We start from the raw sequence: 17612 nt of genomic DNA, 5'->3' as shown, positions 1-17612 counted from the left end.
TCGCCAATGGGTCAATATGGAAATCACGTGGAAATACAAAGGTATTAGTGTATTTTGCCAACGATTTTAGGTGAGACAGAGTTTATGTGAACACTATTAAATAATATGATTTACTTTGAATAACCCGTGTAACACACGGGTACTTTGAATCAACTAAAATTCTCAAACTTTATGGTTCGGTCATGTCTCTGATCCTTGGTTTAACAAGGTGCGCCTAATGTACATTTGGGTAAATTATCATAAAATTGAGATCTGTAGGAGTGTGATATATTTGTAAACAACCAAAAGGCATGAAAATATCACGAAGGGTTTGGTTGACCAAAAGATAATATGTAAAAGAGATGTAGCTTTTGGCGGTATATAGAGCAATGACTCGCATACGTGAAGCTCTATGAGTTCTGGGCTAAAGCCTCGCATCTTCTTGCGCTTTTTTGAACCTCATTTTTTTTGGTTTATTGTCATTTGATCAACCCTGTTAAATTTAGGATATCTAGGGGTATTATATATGTGTCCCTTTGCTGATAATATTTAAGATTGGAATTGTGATTAAACCAATGTAGTACACTGGTCAATGCCATATGTTATGTATTAGACTTAAACTATAATTGTTTATAAATCTATGAATTACATCATTTTCTGTTATAACGTATTAATATTAACCTTTCAATAGTTAGTATTTGTTTACTTTATAAATATTATTATTTTCCCCACATTGTACATTCTAATTAAATTATTACATTCGTTATTTACAACCCGTGATTAAAATCGACAACTCATAACACACTATAATCCTAACAAATTATTCATATTTCTTAAAATCTATTAAGAAATGTAATCGTTAATTAATTTTATAAGATATTATTTATCGTAATATTCGAACGAACCTATAATAAAGTATTTATGTGTTAAAGTATAAATTTTTTGTTGTTTAGCCACCCGTGTATTACACGGGTACTTAGACTAGTAAAGTAATAAAAGCTAAGCTGACATAGCTTATTGCTCGCCATATAAGTTTTTACAATGTCAGCAAATAGTCTCCTTTAACATTAACTAAAGTTACAATTTTCTTTTAAGTTAACATAACCGATGATAAATCATAGGCACTTATTATATTTTATCATTTATTTAATGGTGATAGAGTAACCCATAGATAACAAATTGCCGAAATCTTCTCTTCTCGATTTAAAATGTGAGAATATGAAAGCAATGATATGAAAGGGCAAAACCATAATTTCACAAACAATAATATCATTCAATCAATCTCATCATCCTCCACAACGTTAATATACATATAAATCGTATTATATAAATTTCACCAAACCAAACCCTTTCTCCCATTAAAAAGCAGCTTATTGTTATTTCATATTCATACGATATCCCATTTCTGCAAAATCGGCCTGTCACTGTCTTTGGTAAGTTATTATTCGCATTTTTTCATCTGGGATTTTGACTTTATGCACGTATCATTTCAATAATTTAATCAAGAATATATTATGATTTGGTGGGATGACCCACATGAAATTTAATAAAAAAAAACCCGTCACTGTTGTTCACCAAATGTGTACAAGTAGGGTTCTTTTTTCGCTTTTTCTTTCGATCAATGATTTGAGTTTGCCCCACATCACAGATCTCTTTCGTCTTCAATCGTTTTTCACTTTTTTGTGTTTAGCTTTTCGTTTTTATTTATTTATTTATTTTTTGCGATTTTACATATACGATTTAAATCCAAATGGGTATTCTTAACATAAATTCAATCCTAAATCTTTAATTTTCAAAAAAAAAAAAAAATTGTTAGATTTTTGGTTAATAGATTGGAGTTTAAACCTTGTTGTTCATTGCAATTTTGTTAAATTTGAGGATTTTTGGTTTGATGGTTATGGATAAAATGATGATTTTGATTGATGACAGTTTCTATTGTAAATGTAATAGATTTAATTTGTTTAAAATGTTTAAGATAAGATATTACAGTTGTTCTAACCTGCAAATCCAAAGTGGAATTTTGTGCTGCTATGCATACACTCTAATGAGGGGGTTTTAGTTAATGTATAAGCCATCCGCCACTTGTGGACTAGTGGTAGGAAGACTTAGGTTTTCTAATGGAGGCTCAAGTTCAATCGTCACTTGTGACACTTTGGTTGATTAGGCAATGATGGATAGAGCCTAGCCTCCTTGCAGAGGTGCCAAACTTTATTTTGAGCCCACCCGGGTTTCGTCCCACCGTGTGTTATGCCAGAGAGTTCTGCTCTTGTGGTGGCACGATGACTGTCAAGTGGCAGCCGGCGGTATGGTTTCCTGGGGGAACGCCCAAGTCAAACTCTGAAGCCAGTGTGGGCCCGGTTAAGACCACATAGTCAGGCCGGAGTGGGACAACAGGGCTCTCCAATTTGGGTGGTGCGGTAGCCTAATACAAGAAAGTCGCCGTTCCAAAAAAAAAGTTAATGTACAAGCCGTCGACTTGTCACATCAGTCATTTCATCGGCGATTGGTTCTATACAGCCGTCGTTTAACCGTGCATGAACCCTTTTATGCGGCCATATAACGGTTCCTTAACCCTTGTATATGGGCGTATAACCTTAAAAATCAATCAAATCAATAGAGGGTGATAATAGCTTCATTAGTGATTTATTATCAAAGTCTAGAGAGAGGGGTCTTGATGATATAAAAGAGACTTATCAATGAGTATGATGAAAAGTATTATTTTCTGGTATGAGTTTAGGGCAAATTTAAATGTAATTTGATATTAATTTCCATTTTCTGTACTTGTATTTTGTGGGTCATGTGTTCTGTTATGTTTTTGTTTGATACTTAATGTTTTCATTTATCTATATGTGTTTTCAGTAAAGAAACATTTGTTACAAATTGAGGTGGTAAAGCGGCAATGGCAGCATCATCTTCTACAGAAAACCCAAGCTCGGTTCCAGTTGCAGAGAACCCTATGCAGTATTATTTATATCCACCGCCCATAGCTCAATACGAAGATGTTATTGCTAGTCCCAACTTATTCATGGATATTCTTGGGAAATTTCATGCTGCTATGGGGACCAAATTCAAGTAAGATTTTACCCTTTCTTAAAGCCTAACGGTTTCTGTTATGTGTTTTGTTTCATGTTTGTTTGGATACGTTGTTGTTTGTTGTAGGATTCCTATTGTTGGTGGCAAGGATCTAGACTTGCATCGTCTATTTATGGAAGTTACTTCTCGTGGAGGCATTAAAAAGGTACCATAATCATTGATCTTAGTCTTCTTACAGGTGTCTGGATTTGCGTTTTTGAAGGTTGTTTCCATAGAAGTCCCAATGCTCAGATTTTAGTTTTTGGAGAGCTCAATTAACCATGTTCGGATTACAAAGACTAGCCATTCCACAAAATCTCACCTTCTTTTTAACAAAATTGTTTTTTAGTTATTTTACTTTTTGTGTATTAGCTCATCTCATTGGTTAGCTGGGTATTGGTGGGGTCCCCTGCGTTTTCTTGGCTACCAAACAAAATAAATCAATTTTTTCTATAACCGGGCTATATGATTTTGATTAGACTTTTATCGCATAAGCACTTACAAAACGCATGCGCAGACACCCCCTCACGTTTATGCCTCAATAATAGCGCAATTACTATTGTTACAAGTTTCCGTATTGAATTTTTCAGGTTCTTGACGAGAAGAAATGGCGAGAGGTGACTAATTGTTTCAGCTTTCCGCCTTCTGCTACAAACGCTTCATTTATCTTGAGAAAATATTATATGTCATTGGTTCATCACTTTGAACAAGTTTATTATTTTAAGGCTAAAGCATGGACTCCTGTTCCTACTGGTTTGTGCACGCCTCTTAATTCTTAATTCTCAATTGTTAATATTATTTTATTATTATATTGTTTTCTTTTAACGATGTATTTCTTCAGATACTTGGCAGGGTACTAAAACGACCCAGACTTCAATATCGGGAATTCAAGAGACAGCGTTGACGAGGCAGAGGACGAATACAGACGAAGATGCATCGACTAAAGGTCACTATCATTCTTAAGCGGGTGTTTGAACTTCCATTTTGACTGTGATTAGATATAATTTAGAAAAACACTTTGATTGTGATTGCGTAATCTAGAAAAGAGTAAAGTACACGGATGGTCCATGTGGTTTACCAAAATTTTGGATTTGGTCCCTAGCTTTTTGAAAGTACACGTATAGTCCTTTTGGTTTACCAGAATTTTGGATTTGGTCCCTAGCTTTCCAAAAGTACATAGATGGTCCTTGTGGTTTGCATTTTGTAACACATTTAGTTCCCGGTCAACAGATCTAAAGGTTATGGTTTTAGCTGTAAGATGGTAAAAAACTTGCTTCCTTGTATTCCATTCAATAGGGTTACAATATATAGAGCGAACACCGGTGAATCTAGAACCGTAAATGAAGCTTTATTTGAACATGAAACCAGAAAAAAAAGAAACGGAAACGGAAAACTAACAGCGGCTGGACAGGGTGGCGGAGGCAGTGACGGCACGCTGCCCTATCTAGGGTTTTTCTCAAGTGGTGACGGCTAGCTAGGGTTTTGTTATTTGTGTGTGGCGTGGCGGAAATGGTATAGAGCCTAGGCTAGCTCTGATACTATGTAAGATGGGAAAAGACTTGATTCCTTGTATTTCATTCAATAGGGTTACAATATAGAGAGATAAACCGGCCCATGGGCTCAATACTAAATCCCTAAATATTATACGCCAATATTAGCATGTCCAAGTTAGAGACTAAATGCGTTACTAAGTGCAAACCACAGGGACCATCCGTGTACTTTTGGAAAGCTAGGGACCAAATCCAAAATTTTGCTAAACCACAGGACCATCCGTTTCATTTACTTTTTAGGAAAACAATATAGAAAAACACCCGTAAACCGTTTTATTGTTTGTTTATTATCATTTTGTTAAATTCATTTCTTAGTCAGTTTAAAAACCGTAAAATGTAACGATGCAGGTTCTCTAGAATCATCAATAGGTTTACCGGTGACTGGTGTGCTTGATGGAAAATTTGAAAGTGGGTATCTTTGTACGGTTGTAATAGGCGGAGAGCGGCTACAAGGTGTGCTTTATCAAACAGTGCAAACACATACACCGCTATATGATATACCAAAACATGGGGTTCAAGCAACTATGGATGCAACCGCAACCGTGGTTAGGTGTAGGCGTAGACGTAGGAAGAAATCCGAAATTAGAAAGAGGGATCCCGCTCACCCAAAACCTAACCGAAGCGGTTATAATTTCTTTTTCGCTGAACAACATGCTAGACTCAAGTTACTTCACACCGCCAAAGATAGAGCCATCAGCAGGATGATTGGTGAAGAGTGGAACAAACTTACCGAGTCTGAAAAGGCGGTGAGTCAATGGGTTCTGTTGACCCCAATAACTTAATTGTGAAAATCTCATTATTTTTTGTACAAATAATAAATGTACATGATTACAAAGTTATGCCATTTTCGTCCCTGCGGTATGGCCACTTTTGCGACGTTCGTCCATTGGTTTGTTTTTCAGCATCCGGGTCCTCGTGGTTTCAAAATCTTGCCATTTTTGTTCCTGAGGTTTGGCCACTTTTGCGACTTTCGTCCAAAAGTTTGTTTTTCATCAGATGGAAATGACAATATTTTGAAACCACGAGGACATAGACGTGGAAAAACAAACCTTTGGATGAAAGTCGCAAAAGTGGCCAAATCTCATAGATGAAAATGACAATTTACTCGTTATATTATTTCAATAGTTTTTCAAATTTTGAGCAAGAGATTTAAGAGGTTTTATGCATTTAAAACACACGTCGTGTGACGCTTGAATGTGTTTTCTTTTTTAACTGGTTATAGATGAAATATAACTTGAATCGACCCATTCAAGTAAACGTGTTGAAATGACGGATTTTTTTTCATGTGGTCAGGTTTACCAGGAAAAGGCGGTGAAAGATAAAGAAAGATACAAAAGCGAAATGGCGAATTATAAAGAGAGTTTCAAGAGAGAACAAGTTTTAACGACTTCAACGCCTTTACAACAACAATATTTTGTGATGAACACAAATATGGAAATCAACGGTGCAAATTCTCATAAAATTCAGGAAAACGAGCCAAATTCCGAGTATCTTGATGATGACGATAGTAGCTTTGAAGGTGACGGGGAAGAAACTACAGGTAAGGTCCCAAATCTTGAAACAGGAGCTGAAAATAGTGTTGACATAGAGTGTAAACAATCACTCAATATTGAAGATTACCAGGCGGGTCAACAAAAGTCAACGCCTGTCCCGCAGAACGAACCATTAGTTTTTGAAAATGAATTAACACGTATCCAAGAGAATAATTTAAATCTAGATAAAAAGAGTTCTGACGATGAACCGATGATTCCTGATATTAATGATGAAAACAAGAGAAAATCAGGTGACCAGCAAGAACAGGATTTGGAAATGTTCGATGAAAACGGGCCCTTGGTTACTAATGAGCAAAGGGATTTGGAGATTCCAAGGTAAAAGATCCAATTTTTGATAGCAGACATAAGCATTATGTTTCGGTTACCTTCTATAAAAACCGTTCCTTTTAGAATTTTAACATGTTTTTATGTTTTGGTTGGTACGGTATATTATGCATGCCGGTAGCGATAGTAGTCTTTGTTGAGTCAGAAACATAATCTTTTGCTCAAACTTGAACAAATTTCGGTGGTATGAATTTTAATTTGACCAGATTGACTTCTTTCTTTCTTTCGTATTACTTCAGCCCATTGAGGATATATAAAACCAGATATATAACAATCCGTAAACAAACGGGCCAGATCATGATCCATTTGTGGGGTCATGGCCGGATCCAGCTCTGACCCATAAAAGTAGTGTTCACTTAAAATAAAATGACTCACAACTTCTAGGTAAACACAAATTGAGCATGCGTAGAGATCAAAGTAGTGAAATTTATCAAATAATAGCAAGTCATGCTTGTACAGGAAACACACTAATGTATTTTGACTTTTAGAAGGTCAACTGGTTGAGGAAAGAGACATACAAATTGGGAATAAATGTACAAGGTTAGTAAACTAATTCCATAAATTAGAAAGTATACATGAGTAAATGTGTTTGTTATATGTCGTATAAAATGTGTGAAAATGAGATCTTGAGGAAATAATGTGTAAAATTGGACCATGAGTCTCATTCGTTGATATGTGGTAAATTAAGGTCATGAACCTCAAAAGAGTATAGAGCACTAATTTGAGATCTTACAATGCAAATATTCGAGATTACATGTGGGGTGCGGTATAGAGTAAAACGTTGTATGAATTGTGAGTATGGGTGCGAACATAGAGATAAACATAAGTTGTACAGAACTGTGCATAGGCTCGTGTAGTCATACGCTGCCCGGTGTAGACGTACACCACCTAAAAAAAGAACACAACAAACTGCTCCATCGTATGTTGAGGCATACACTCTTATTTGCTTATGAAGTCCGCGTAGCCACATTCTAGTGACCCAAATTCCATGGAAATTTTCATATAATGTTCCCATGTAGCAATGTTATGATTTATGATGTATACTCTCGGGTAAGTTTTCCTCAAAAGTAGGTACTTGGGAACTAGATTTTTTTCTTTTGTAAAAGCCAAATTTATTATACGATACCCATCGCTTTTTAATGATCATGTGATGAAGTTCAACAACACTCCTTAGTTTTTGTATAAATTCAATCACGTATTAAAATTTATATATGATTTTATAAACCGATGATGTCTTAATTTATATTCAAGGTATAACTTATTTTTGAAAAGGTTAAATTGAATATATATTTAAAGGAATAAAGTGTTCACCCCACCATAGCCCAGCTGGTTAGTTGGGCCGGTGTTCTCCTTGGAGACGCCGGTTTGACTCCCGGCTACGGCGAAAGGTGCGGGACGTCCCAATGATGGATCGTTTCCTACCGAGGCATGGTTCGATCCGGAGGGGCAGTATGGTTTCCGGGCGAAGGTCAGTCAGAGCGGCAGTCAGGGCCCGATAGAACATGCCCGATAGAACATCGCGTCTGCGAATGCTGGGCTGACGGATAACCGTCTTTAACAGGAACCCGGTGACCAATGGTCCATGTACATATTGAAAGTCACCCTTAAAAAAAAAAAGGGCTGAGGATGTTCAAAGTTGTTACTATATCCTAACTAATAAATTAGGATTGCTGCCCAAGAAGATGCTTAAAGTTAAAAGAGGGTCCATATGGAAAATTCTGAAATTGGAAGTGACTACGACAATTAAAAAAAAATCCATAATATTAAAATAAAAAGTCAAAACCCTTTAAATAATAATTGTTTCCATCAACGACTAACAACTAGCATACCAAAACCAAAACTTGTAATCAATAATTAAAAATAATAAAGAAAGCGAAAATGCAACATTTTTGACAAAAGAAGATATATTATGAATCCACACCTCTATGAAATGGGTCGTGCTTGTCAGCTGGTAAGTCAAAGCTGACCCGTGACCCATTTAGCTAACCATGTTTAGGAATTCTGACCTGAAATTTACTCGAGCCCCTTTAGACTACACCCAAACCGCCGAATTCGGTGTTATGTTCAAGTCGGTTGTTCTACAAGAAGAGCATCCCAGATCATATCCATGTCCAAAGATGGCATTCGACTCAACCGAACCCCTTCTATGTCATCGGATTCCGCTGCTACCGGCTTCTTGTTTTCTCCATTTCCAAAGTCACAACCCGTATACTTTTCAGTCACTAAACTTTCCGATAGAGTGATTTCCTGGTCGGCTGGTGATTTCTTATGAGATGATAAAGCCTTTAACTTTGCTTCAAGAAGAGCTGCAGTGTGGCCATTTACTGAATTAGCCACTAGTTGGTTCTTCATATTAGGAAAATTTAGATGTGCATAATCACCCCTTAGCAAATAAGCAGCCGTGTCATACGCAAAAGCGGCTTCTTCTGCTGTTTCAAACGTCCCAAGCCAAACACGAGTCCGGTTTCTTGGTAACCGGATTTCTGCAACCCATTTCCCCCAATGCCTCTGCCTTACCCCTCTAAACAGCTTGTTTGATGAACAAACACAAGTGTTTCTGATGGTAGTATCGGCAATTCGCTTCCCTGTATACTTCATTGGCTGTGTTTTCATTGTCCCCAGCCAGTAGTCACCCGAGCCTTTGGTAAGGTGGTGGTTTGGCAGGTTTTGCTTACTGGTTGCACCCTCTGGTTCAGCCAAAAGCAGGCTTAGGTTAGGGAATCTTGAGGCATTGGTTAGTGAAGGTGGTGAAGTTGTTGTTGATGATGAAGATCTTGATCCGCTACTACCTCCAGCGTGACAAGTAATTAGGCCGTTACGACCCTCCCAACTGTTGATAATTCGGGTCACATCTGAATTTTCTTGAAAATAAGTAGGGATGAATTCTTTCTGGAGGGAAGTTTCCATCTTAGGAAATTGTTGATCCTCCATAGGTGCATAAGGAACACACAGAATATGGGTTTTTAATGATCTAGAAATGTACACTAGAACATTCTATTGACCAATTAAATGTTGACACCTCACCACATAGTAGTTTTTATATTCTTGTAAACCTCATAAACAAAGGATTTATGAGTGTATTAGTAGTGATCATGTGATGCCTAATGTTGTTTTCTGTCTTTTGCTTTTGTGACAATGAATTAGACTTGTTAATTGGTTGTCTGTCTGTAGATTAAGAATGTGATAATATAAGATATTGAAGGGTGCTGCTATAGTAAACTGGCTGATGGCTGTCTTTTGGCATCAAAGGAAAAGGACCACCTTATGATTGGCACATGTTTACAGCCAACATGTTAGGTGCCAACATCAATTTTTAACCTTATCTTATTCTACTTTTGGAACGAAAGCCTCAAGCATGGGAAAGTCATTGACATTGTTGTGTTTTTCTAGATCCAAAGTAGTGGCATATACGAGTTAACTGTCATTTTCGTCCCCGTGGTTTGTTTACTTTTGCTATTTCAGGCCAACTTTCAAAAATGCAACTGTTTCCTCCCTAACATACTGGAAACGTGACACTTCAGTCTAAAAATTATAACTTAGTTAAATCAGACAAGTTAAATGAAGAGTCAATTCATAAAATAAGGTGAAAATAGAAGATATATGAATTGACAATAATACCCTTCATGTAACATGTCTGACTTAACTGAGTTTTAATTTTTGGACTGAAGTGGCATGTTTCCACTATGCCAGGGACTAGTGCATTTTTTAAAAGTGGCCTGAAATGACAAAAGTGAACAAACCATAGGGACGAAAATGAGAGTTAACTCAATACAAAATAAATAATAACTTAACACAATTTTTTAAATAATAATTTGTGTTTTCATTTTCTGATAGAATGTAATATGTTAAAAAGAATTATTGATTTTTAAATACTTATACTTAGCTTTTAGGATGTAGAAAAAGATAATATATAATTATTTAATACGTTCACTTTTAACATTATTATATTATACATATTATTAATTAATTAATTAATTAATTAATTCAAATTCAATTCAAACTCTCCATGAATATTAAACAAATATTATATTCAAAGTTTTTTTTAATTTTTATTTCAACCATTATGTTTTAAATATTATACATTGCTAACCCATTTAGTTTTTATTTCATTTGATTTTCTTTCGATAACTTATATTCAATATCTTTTTTAAAAGTTGAATACATGATCGTATTTAATAATTTATTATCGATATTTATGTATAAACTTTGTTGAAAAATGAGTTTTATTCAAGACAATACAGTGACGAACCGAACCAATACCTATATTTTTTTTCACAATGAACTTTGTTGAAAAAAGAGTTTTATTCAAAATAACTTATGCTGACATCGGTACCCGTATTGTTAGTATCAGAACTGGAACTGGTCTTCGTTTTTATGGTTTTTATCGACATTGGTACTGGTATTGTTATTAATGGAACCGGCATTCATTTTTATAGTTTTCGATGTAATACACATTCTTTTGCATGAATATACTTTAAATCAAATGTTGAAACCATACGGATACCATAACAAATCAATTGAGTTCCCGTCGCAACGTGCGGAAAAATCTTGCTAGTATATTATTAACTTATTAATTATTTATTGTTTATGTACGTGTATGGATAGACATACATGATGCATGCTTAGAGATGAGGCAAATGACCTGTCAAGATAGTATAGAAAATGTCATCTTTTGACTATGAAAATATGTTGTACTTAAGACTATCTACTCATCATGCTCTCCACCAAACATGACTTGACCCATTATCTCATCAAAATTACGTATTTAATGACTATTTTCTTACAACGCAGCGTCTGACTCATTGTAAAGCATAAACCCGCCAGCTGAGTCGACGTAATTTCTCCTAATTTAAAGCTTAACTCGTATTAACTCTAAATAAAAAGGTATTTTAGCTTTCATAAGAAGATTATTTAGCTGACAAATCCTGTATGTTCCTCTCATTATATTCTTAGTGCTTAAGAAAAAGTGTTTACGTGATGTTTACATTTTTCCTTTACTTAAAATTGGTCATAGTGAACGTCTATAGTTTTATAACCCATTGTCTTTAGAAAGTGATTTTTGTGTATCAAGCGTATAAAGTATCTATGATGAGTGAAGGGGTATGGTTCCAGATCTCGCGTCAACACAACCGCGAGTGACTGTTACCCTTATCAAAAAACCTCCACCAACAAGAACTTATCTGTGTCCGTGCGGGCATTCGCGAACACAGCTGTCGAATCTAATTGGTCAAGTGATTAGAAAATGAAGTTAGGCATAAGCGATGCGGCCTGGCACCGCATTCTATGAACATCTCCTTACCTTGTGTATGAAAATGGGTGTACACATAGCGATGCGGCCTAGCACCGCATCCTATTAACATTTTCGTCACAACAAGGGATCTGGACCACAGCAACAGTTACCATAAGCGGCGATGCGGCCTAGCACCGCATCCCGCAGTCTTCGCCAGAGTGAGAACGCGGAAACAACAGCGGTTACCACAGGTAGCGATGTGGCGCGACACTGCATCCTGCCCACGAGGCAAGTGGGACTGACACTGCAGTGCAAGTGGCACCAATGACAGTCGCCTGTCAGCCCATATGTAAGCACAGACTGACACCGCAGTAGGACGTGGCTTCACCTCCACAGCCGACAAGCCTGACACACCTGCATAAGTGCGGCGCGTCGTCAGTCTATCAACTCAACCACCCTCCTTCACTCCTAGGCTATAAATACCCATCCCAAACCAGGTTTGAGGTATCGCTTCTCAACTCTCTCACTACTACTACTATCCCACACTTTGCTTCCCAAGAAAATTACTGATTCTCACGCCGGAGAGTGGTAACAAGGAGCACCCCCTACCTCTTCCTCCTTGTTACATGTCACGGTGTGTTTTCCTTGTGCAGGAGACAGCCCAGCTGACGGTCCAGCCACCGATCCTCGGAAAGAAGGGATTAACCCTACATGACGAGACCAGTGAATTAACCTCTCTTGGTTAACCACTGTTTCATCATTGGCGCCCACCGCTACTCTTAACACTTTTTCGCATCTCTTTCTTTCTTGAGATCATGTCTGATCATCCAAATAATGCTACCGGAGAAAGTCTAAACCCCGCAAACCCAGGGCCTGCGGGGACTGCTCCCCCAGCCCAAAACGCTGGCCACATAGGCACATCCGCACCAGGGGGCACTCCCCCTGCATCCGCACCAGATTTTTCACAGTATGCTACTGTGATACCTCCAGGCATGGACCTTCATACCTGGTATCTCCAACAACAAACTATGCTGGCCGCAGCATATAATAAAGTTTGCGCTGAAGCGCAAATTCCTGGCGGTCCCACCCCCGCACCACATACACCTGCGGGTCGTATCTTGCAATACGACAACAGGGTCCCCACACACCCAGCCTCTCGAAGTAGGCACGAGGACCGCGGTTCCTCTTACTGCGATGTCCGCACGCTCGATGAGGACGATTCCTCATATAGGTCCCGCCGCAGGGGCCCTATACAGAGCCGCCTAGGCCCTCATGGCGAGACTAGGCGGCAGTCTACAGCCCATCGCGGCTCCGGCATCCATAGCCGTCTGGGACCGCAATCCCACAACGAAGGGCATGGTCGTACCGACCCGGATGACCATACATATTACTGGGAATCCCACACAACTAACAGCCGACCAGGAGGGCACAATTACGTCCCTCCCACGGAACCACGCACTACATACCTCCGCGCTGCTAAGCACAGCCAAACCCAGGCCTACAGGGTATGAAATGACAAAATTGCCACCTCATCTTCTTCCTCTCTCTCACACACACTCTCTCTCTGAAATTCACCTCAACCTGCACCTTAAACCCACCACCACCTCGCCGTCACCTTCAACCCACAATCACAACCTCCAACGACACCTTCACCGTCGTAAAACCGCCGCAATCGCCGCCCTAGAATCCGATCTATACATCGAAGCCCTAAGCACCCGAGCTTCACTATTCGAATCGATTCGGTGTCTATCGGACTCTCTTCACGAACTCGAACACTTGAAACTGTTGTACAATTCAATTCTCCATTCAACCTCATCTTTCTTCCACTTCCTCATCTCTGCCCTCATCCACATACGCATCCTGTAAGTATCCCCTCAATTTTATCTAATTTAATCGCGTTTGTTTATGGGTGGGTTCTAATTCTGATTAATATTCAATTGGGCTTTTCGGTTTGTTGGAAAATCGAATTTTTATTACTAATTTGCTATTTTTGTGCCCTGTTTATGTTACTGTTCGCACTGTTTGAATTGAAGCTCAATGGGTTTGATTTGCTGATTATTGGTTTAATTTTATAAATTCTAATTGCGTTTATGTGTTTGAATCATGATCTTGGTTGAATTGGGCTTATGTGTTTGCTGAGATTGAGAGAAAGAAAGCTTCAGCAGCTTTTTACAGGGAAGGGATTGTTGATTTTTAGTTAAAGTGTTTTTATAATATAGGTGGAACACACAATATAATTAAATTTCTTTTTCATTGTTTTAAATTTTATGTTTAATAGTAAGGGTATTTTAGTAATTTCACATCCACTTAATACCAAAAACTAACCACAATTTGCGCCGGTGACTATCCGGAAACGAAATTGCAAAAGTTGAGTACCACATCTGTAATTTTAGAAAGTTTTTTTTTTGAACAGCAAATTTGGATCACTGACGGACCACTGGAGTATCATCGTGCCACCAGCGGAACCACCCGATCATATCCATCTCCACTAGTAACTCCTATACACCAATTCAGGAGAAAACCCAATAAATATGAGAAAACCCCCTTTGTAGGAATTGAACCCAGGACCTATTGGTCCCAAAACCTTATCCGAGCATTTTTTTTTTTTTTTTTCTCACTAAAAAACATATTCACATCTATGGAAACAAACCCGACCCACTTTTTGATCCTCCTCTACCTAGAGAAAAAGGGTTGAGTAAGAAAGAACAATCTCATTCTGTCTGCTTCAATCACTCGAAGATGTCTCTTTGAACTTCCAACGAGATCTGTTCCACTTTATACATCAATCACTACACAACTTACACAGTTTCAAGATGAATCTGTTCAGGCTTGCAGGGGACATGACTCATCTGGCCAGTGTCCTCGTCTTGCTCCTCAAGATCCACACCATTAAATCCTGTGCAGGTACATTTCCTAACTCCATTGCTTCTCTTTCCCCTCAACTTGCAGTTGATTTATGATAGATTCTCAACTAGTTTTATATAAATCCTGATTTCTAACTAGAATGCTAATCTGATTATGTATCCAAGTGTTGGTTTGTTGTGATTTTAGCAATTAGGGCTCATAGTTTTAGCAATTTGGGCTCAGGGTTTTATCAATTAGGGTTGATATATTTAGCAATTAGGGTTGATGATTTAGGGAAAAATGCAATTGCTGTGTTGGTCAAACATTGTACATTTCAGATTACTCGCAACCGATCTACGTTCCTCCATTTGGGTTGTATTTGTGTTATTGCTAATCTTGGTTTTAAAAGCATGCGTGAGATGAGACTATCCGGAAAACATGGGGTCAACATTGGTAGAAATTTGGGTGTGCAGGAGGCTGATATGTAAAAAACAACGAGAGACGTAGAAATGCGCGAGAGGCTATACCTTGAGGTAGCGCTTCATGCTCATCTGGGTCAAAGTTGGTATAAATTAGGGCCGGCGTGTATAAGGCTAAACAGCTAAAGGGATGAAGAAATTATGAACGGTTTACTTGATAAAAAACTGATACGTAAAAGAGATGCAGCTTTTATTTCCATGATGCTAATCACGATTAGGTTATAAATGTTGATCTTATTATGTTTAGTTGTTGTAAACCAATATGTTTATTTGATTTGTGGGGTCTTGTCATGCTGTTTGATCTTCTTTTATCCAAATATGTGTGTAGGGGTTTCATTGAAGACTCAGGAGCTATATGCACTGGTTTTTGCTACTCGCTATTTAGATATATTTACAGATTTCATTTCAGTATATAATACTGTAATGAAGTTAATATTTCTGGGTAGTTCTTTCTCTATTGTATGGTATATAAGGCGCCACAGGATTGTTCGAAGATCATATGATAAAGATCAAGACACCTTTCGACATTATTTTCTAGTGCTTCCTTGTTTGCTTTTAGCTCTACTTATTCATGAAAGGTTCACTTTCAAAGAGGTAATGAACTTAGAATAATGTAAGCTAGACATAGGGGTGTAAACGAGCCAGGCCAAGCTCGAGCTCCTTTTGTTAGGTTAACAAAAGTTTAAGCTCTACTTGTTACGAGCTCTGTATCGAACACTCAAGCTCGGCTTGTCAGAATTTGTTTTGGTTCGAACTCGGCTCGTTTATTGTTTAATTATTTTATTTATATAAATTTATAATTATAATTATTTATATTTAGAATTATAATTATATAGAACTTTCATTCGTTATATGTTTTTTTATGATTACATACGTGTTAAGAGCAGTTTTATCATTTTTATATGTAATTTTATGATTACACATATGTAAACTAGTTTTTATTTTTTTTATAAATATGAAATTAGTTATTACACATATATAATTTGGTTATTACACATATGTAAAATACTCTTAACATGTATGTATTCGTAAAAATTCATATAATAAATGATAAAAGTACCATAAATATAAAAATATCTATCTAAAATGATTATTTATTAGGTGTTCTGAAAGTCCTGTAAATCTGTAATCATTTAGAGTTCTCAAATGAACCCAACCCTAATTTTATATATATATTGTTTAGTTATTTTTAACTTATTTTATATATATAATTACTTTTTTTTATGTAATATATATCTTTTTTTAAATAAAAACTATTAGACTTGTTTAAATAGCAGGCTCGTTTATGCGGGCAAGCTGAGCCGAGCTCGGTATCCGAAACTTGGGCCTGGGCTCGTTTATTAAACAAGCATATATTTATGCTCAAGCTCGTTTAAAGTTGGCTCGATTCGGGCTTTTAGCGAGCCAGTATTGAGTCGCTCATGAGCGGCTCCGCACGTTTACGTGTTTTATGTTTAACAGTTTAAGGATTTTGTCATTAGGATTTGTTGCCTAACACATATTTAATGTTTACGCTGAAAAGGTAATGTGGACATTCTCTTTATACTTGGAAGCTGTTGCTATACTTCCTCAGTTGGTTTTGCTGCAAAGAACCAAAAATATTGACAATTTGACCGGTCAATATGTATTTCTCCTAGGGTAATGCGCTTCTTTATGCACCTGTATTGATAACATTTAAGTTTATGTTATGTTAAAGTTTACTATCTTTTGATTTTTGTGCAGAGCATACCGTTCATTGTACATTTTGAACTGGATCTACCGTTATTTCACCGAGCCTCATTATGTCCATTGGATCAGTATGTTTCATCCTCATTGATACTTTTTAAAAACGGCATGTTTTGTCCCAAACCAAATTGATACATACATATATATTTTAAAGTGGCCCGTTTTGGCAAGAACACAATTTGGACAGAACATGTTTTGACTCGAATCTGTGCTGACCTGTCACCTGAACCGACCCAACCCACCCATATTGCCTGACTTACATTTAACGTATAATGCTATTGATCTTGCAGCTTGGATAGCAGGGCTAGTCCAAACATTGCTCTATGCTGATTTCTTCTACTACTACTTTGAAAGGTAAAGTGACTAAACTACCCCTTAAATTTGAAACATGTTTTTCGCCAAAAATCTGAAGTAATTGTTTTAACCTTTTACTCCTTGAACACAGTTGGAAGAATAATGTAAAGCTCCAATTACCAGCTTGAGGCTTGTCTTATATAGTATGCACCAGTTGGTAGTTGAAAGAATCATACTTTTGTTATATACTTTTACAAAGATAATGTTGGTCATAACTTGGATAACAAGTGATGAATGTACTGAAGCTATTAAGTGTACATTGTTTTTTTTTTTCTCAAAAATGTTTGGCCCTATGTGGAGTTGACCTGCTCAACAACCAACTTGAACTGAAGCATAGCAACAGGAACAACACAAGCATTTTAAATCCTGCTACAAACACGTTTAATAATTTAGGGTCCTGCTACAAACACCTCTTTGCCAAATTTTGGCACCCTCTATACGTCATGTATATCTCTATATCTATACGTGGCGTATAGTTTTTTCAACATCCAACAAAAACTGT

General features: G+C 37.2%; 3 protein-coding genes across 4 annotated transcripts; 2 read left to right on the top strand and 1 right to left on the bottom strand.

Annotated features, from left to right (window-relative positions):
- Positions 1-1306: 1306 nt before the first annotated feature.
- Positions 1307-6703, top strand: LOC110937076 (high mobility group B protein 15). Of its 2 annotated transcripts, none has more exons than XM_022179485.2 (7): positions 1307-1412; positions 2839-3051; positions 3139-3217; positions 3642-3804; positions 3893-3997; positions 4950-5347; positions 5895-6703. In XM_022179485.2, the coding sequence occupies exons 2-7, from the start codon at positions 2879-2881 to the stop codon at positions 6471-6473; spliced, it is 1497 nt and encodes a 498-aa protein (XP_022035177.1). In that variant the 5' UTR covers positions 1307-1412; positions 2839-2878; the 3' UTR covers positions 6474-6703. The 2 variants fall into 2 exon arrangements, with proteins under 2 accessions (XP_022035177.1, XP_022035178.1); XM_022179486.2 differs by lacking the exon at positions 1307-1412 and adding an exon at positions 1805-2704.
- A 1601-nt stretch (positions 6704-8304) lies between these two features.
- Positions 8305-9433, bottom strand: LOC110937077 (ethylene-responsive transcription factor ERF062). Its single transcript, XM_022179487.2, has one exon. The coding sequence runs from the start codon at positions 9407-9409 to the stop codon at positions 8543-8545; it is 867 nt and encodes a 288-aa protein (XP_022035179.1). The 5' UTR covers positions 9410-9433; the 3' UTR covers positions 8305-8542.
- A 4914-nt stretch (positions 9434-14347) lies between these two features.
- Positions 14348-17391, top strand: LOC110937079 (ER lumen protein-retaining receptor). The gene is made up of 6 exons (XM_022179488.2): positions 14348-14612; positions 15360-15625; positions 16554-16669; positions 16754-16827; positions 17047-17110; positions 17202-17391. The coding sequence occupies exons 1-6, from the start codon at positions 14522-14524 to the stop codon at positions 17236-17238; spliced, it is 648 nt and encodes a 215-aa protein (XP_022035180.1). The 5' UTR covers positions 14348-14521; the 3' UTR covers positions 17239-17391.
- The last annotated feature ends 221 nt before the right edge of the window (positions 17392-17612 follow it).

The sequence above is a fragment of the Helianthus annuus genome, chromosome 15 (assembly GCF_002127325.2).
Source record: "Helianthus annuus cultivar XRQ/B chromosome 15, HanXRQr2.0-SUNRISE, whole genome shotgun sequence".
Taxonomy (NCBI): Eukaryota; Viridiplantae; Streptophyta; class Magnoliopsida; order Asterales; family Asteraceae; genus Helianthus; species Helianthus annuus.
Note: the sequence above shows the minus strand (reverse complement) of the source record. Positions and strands in the feature narration are given on the sequence as shown.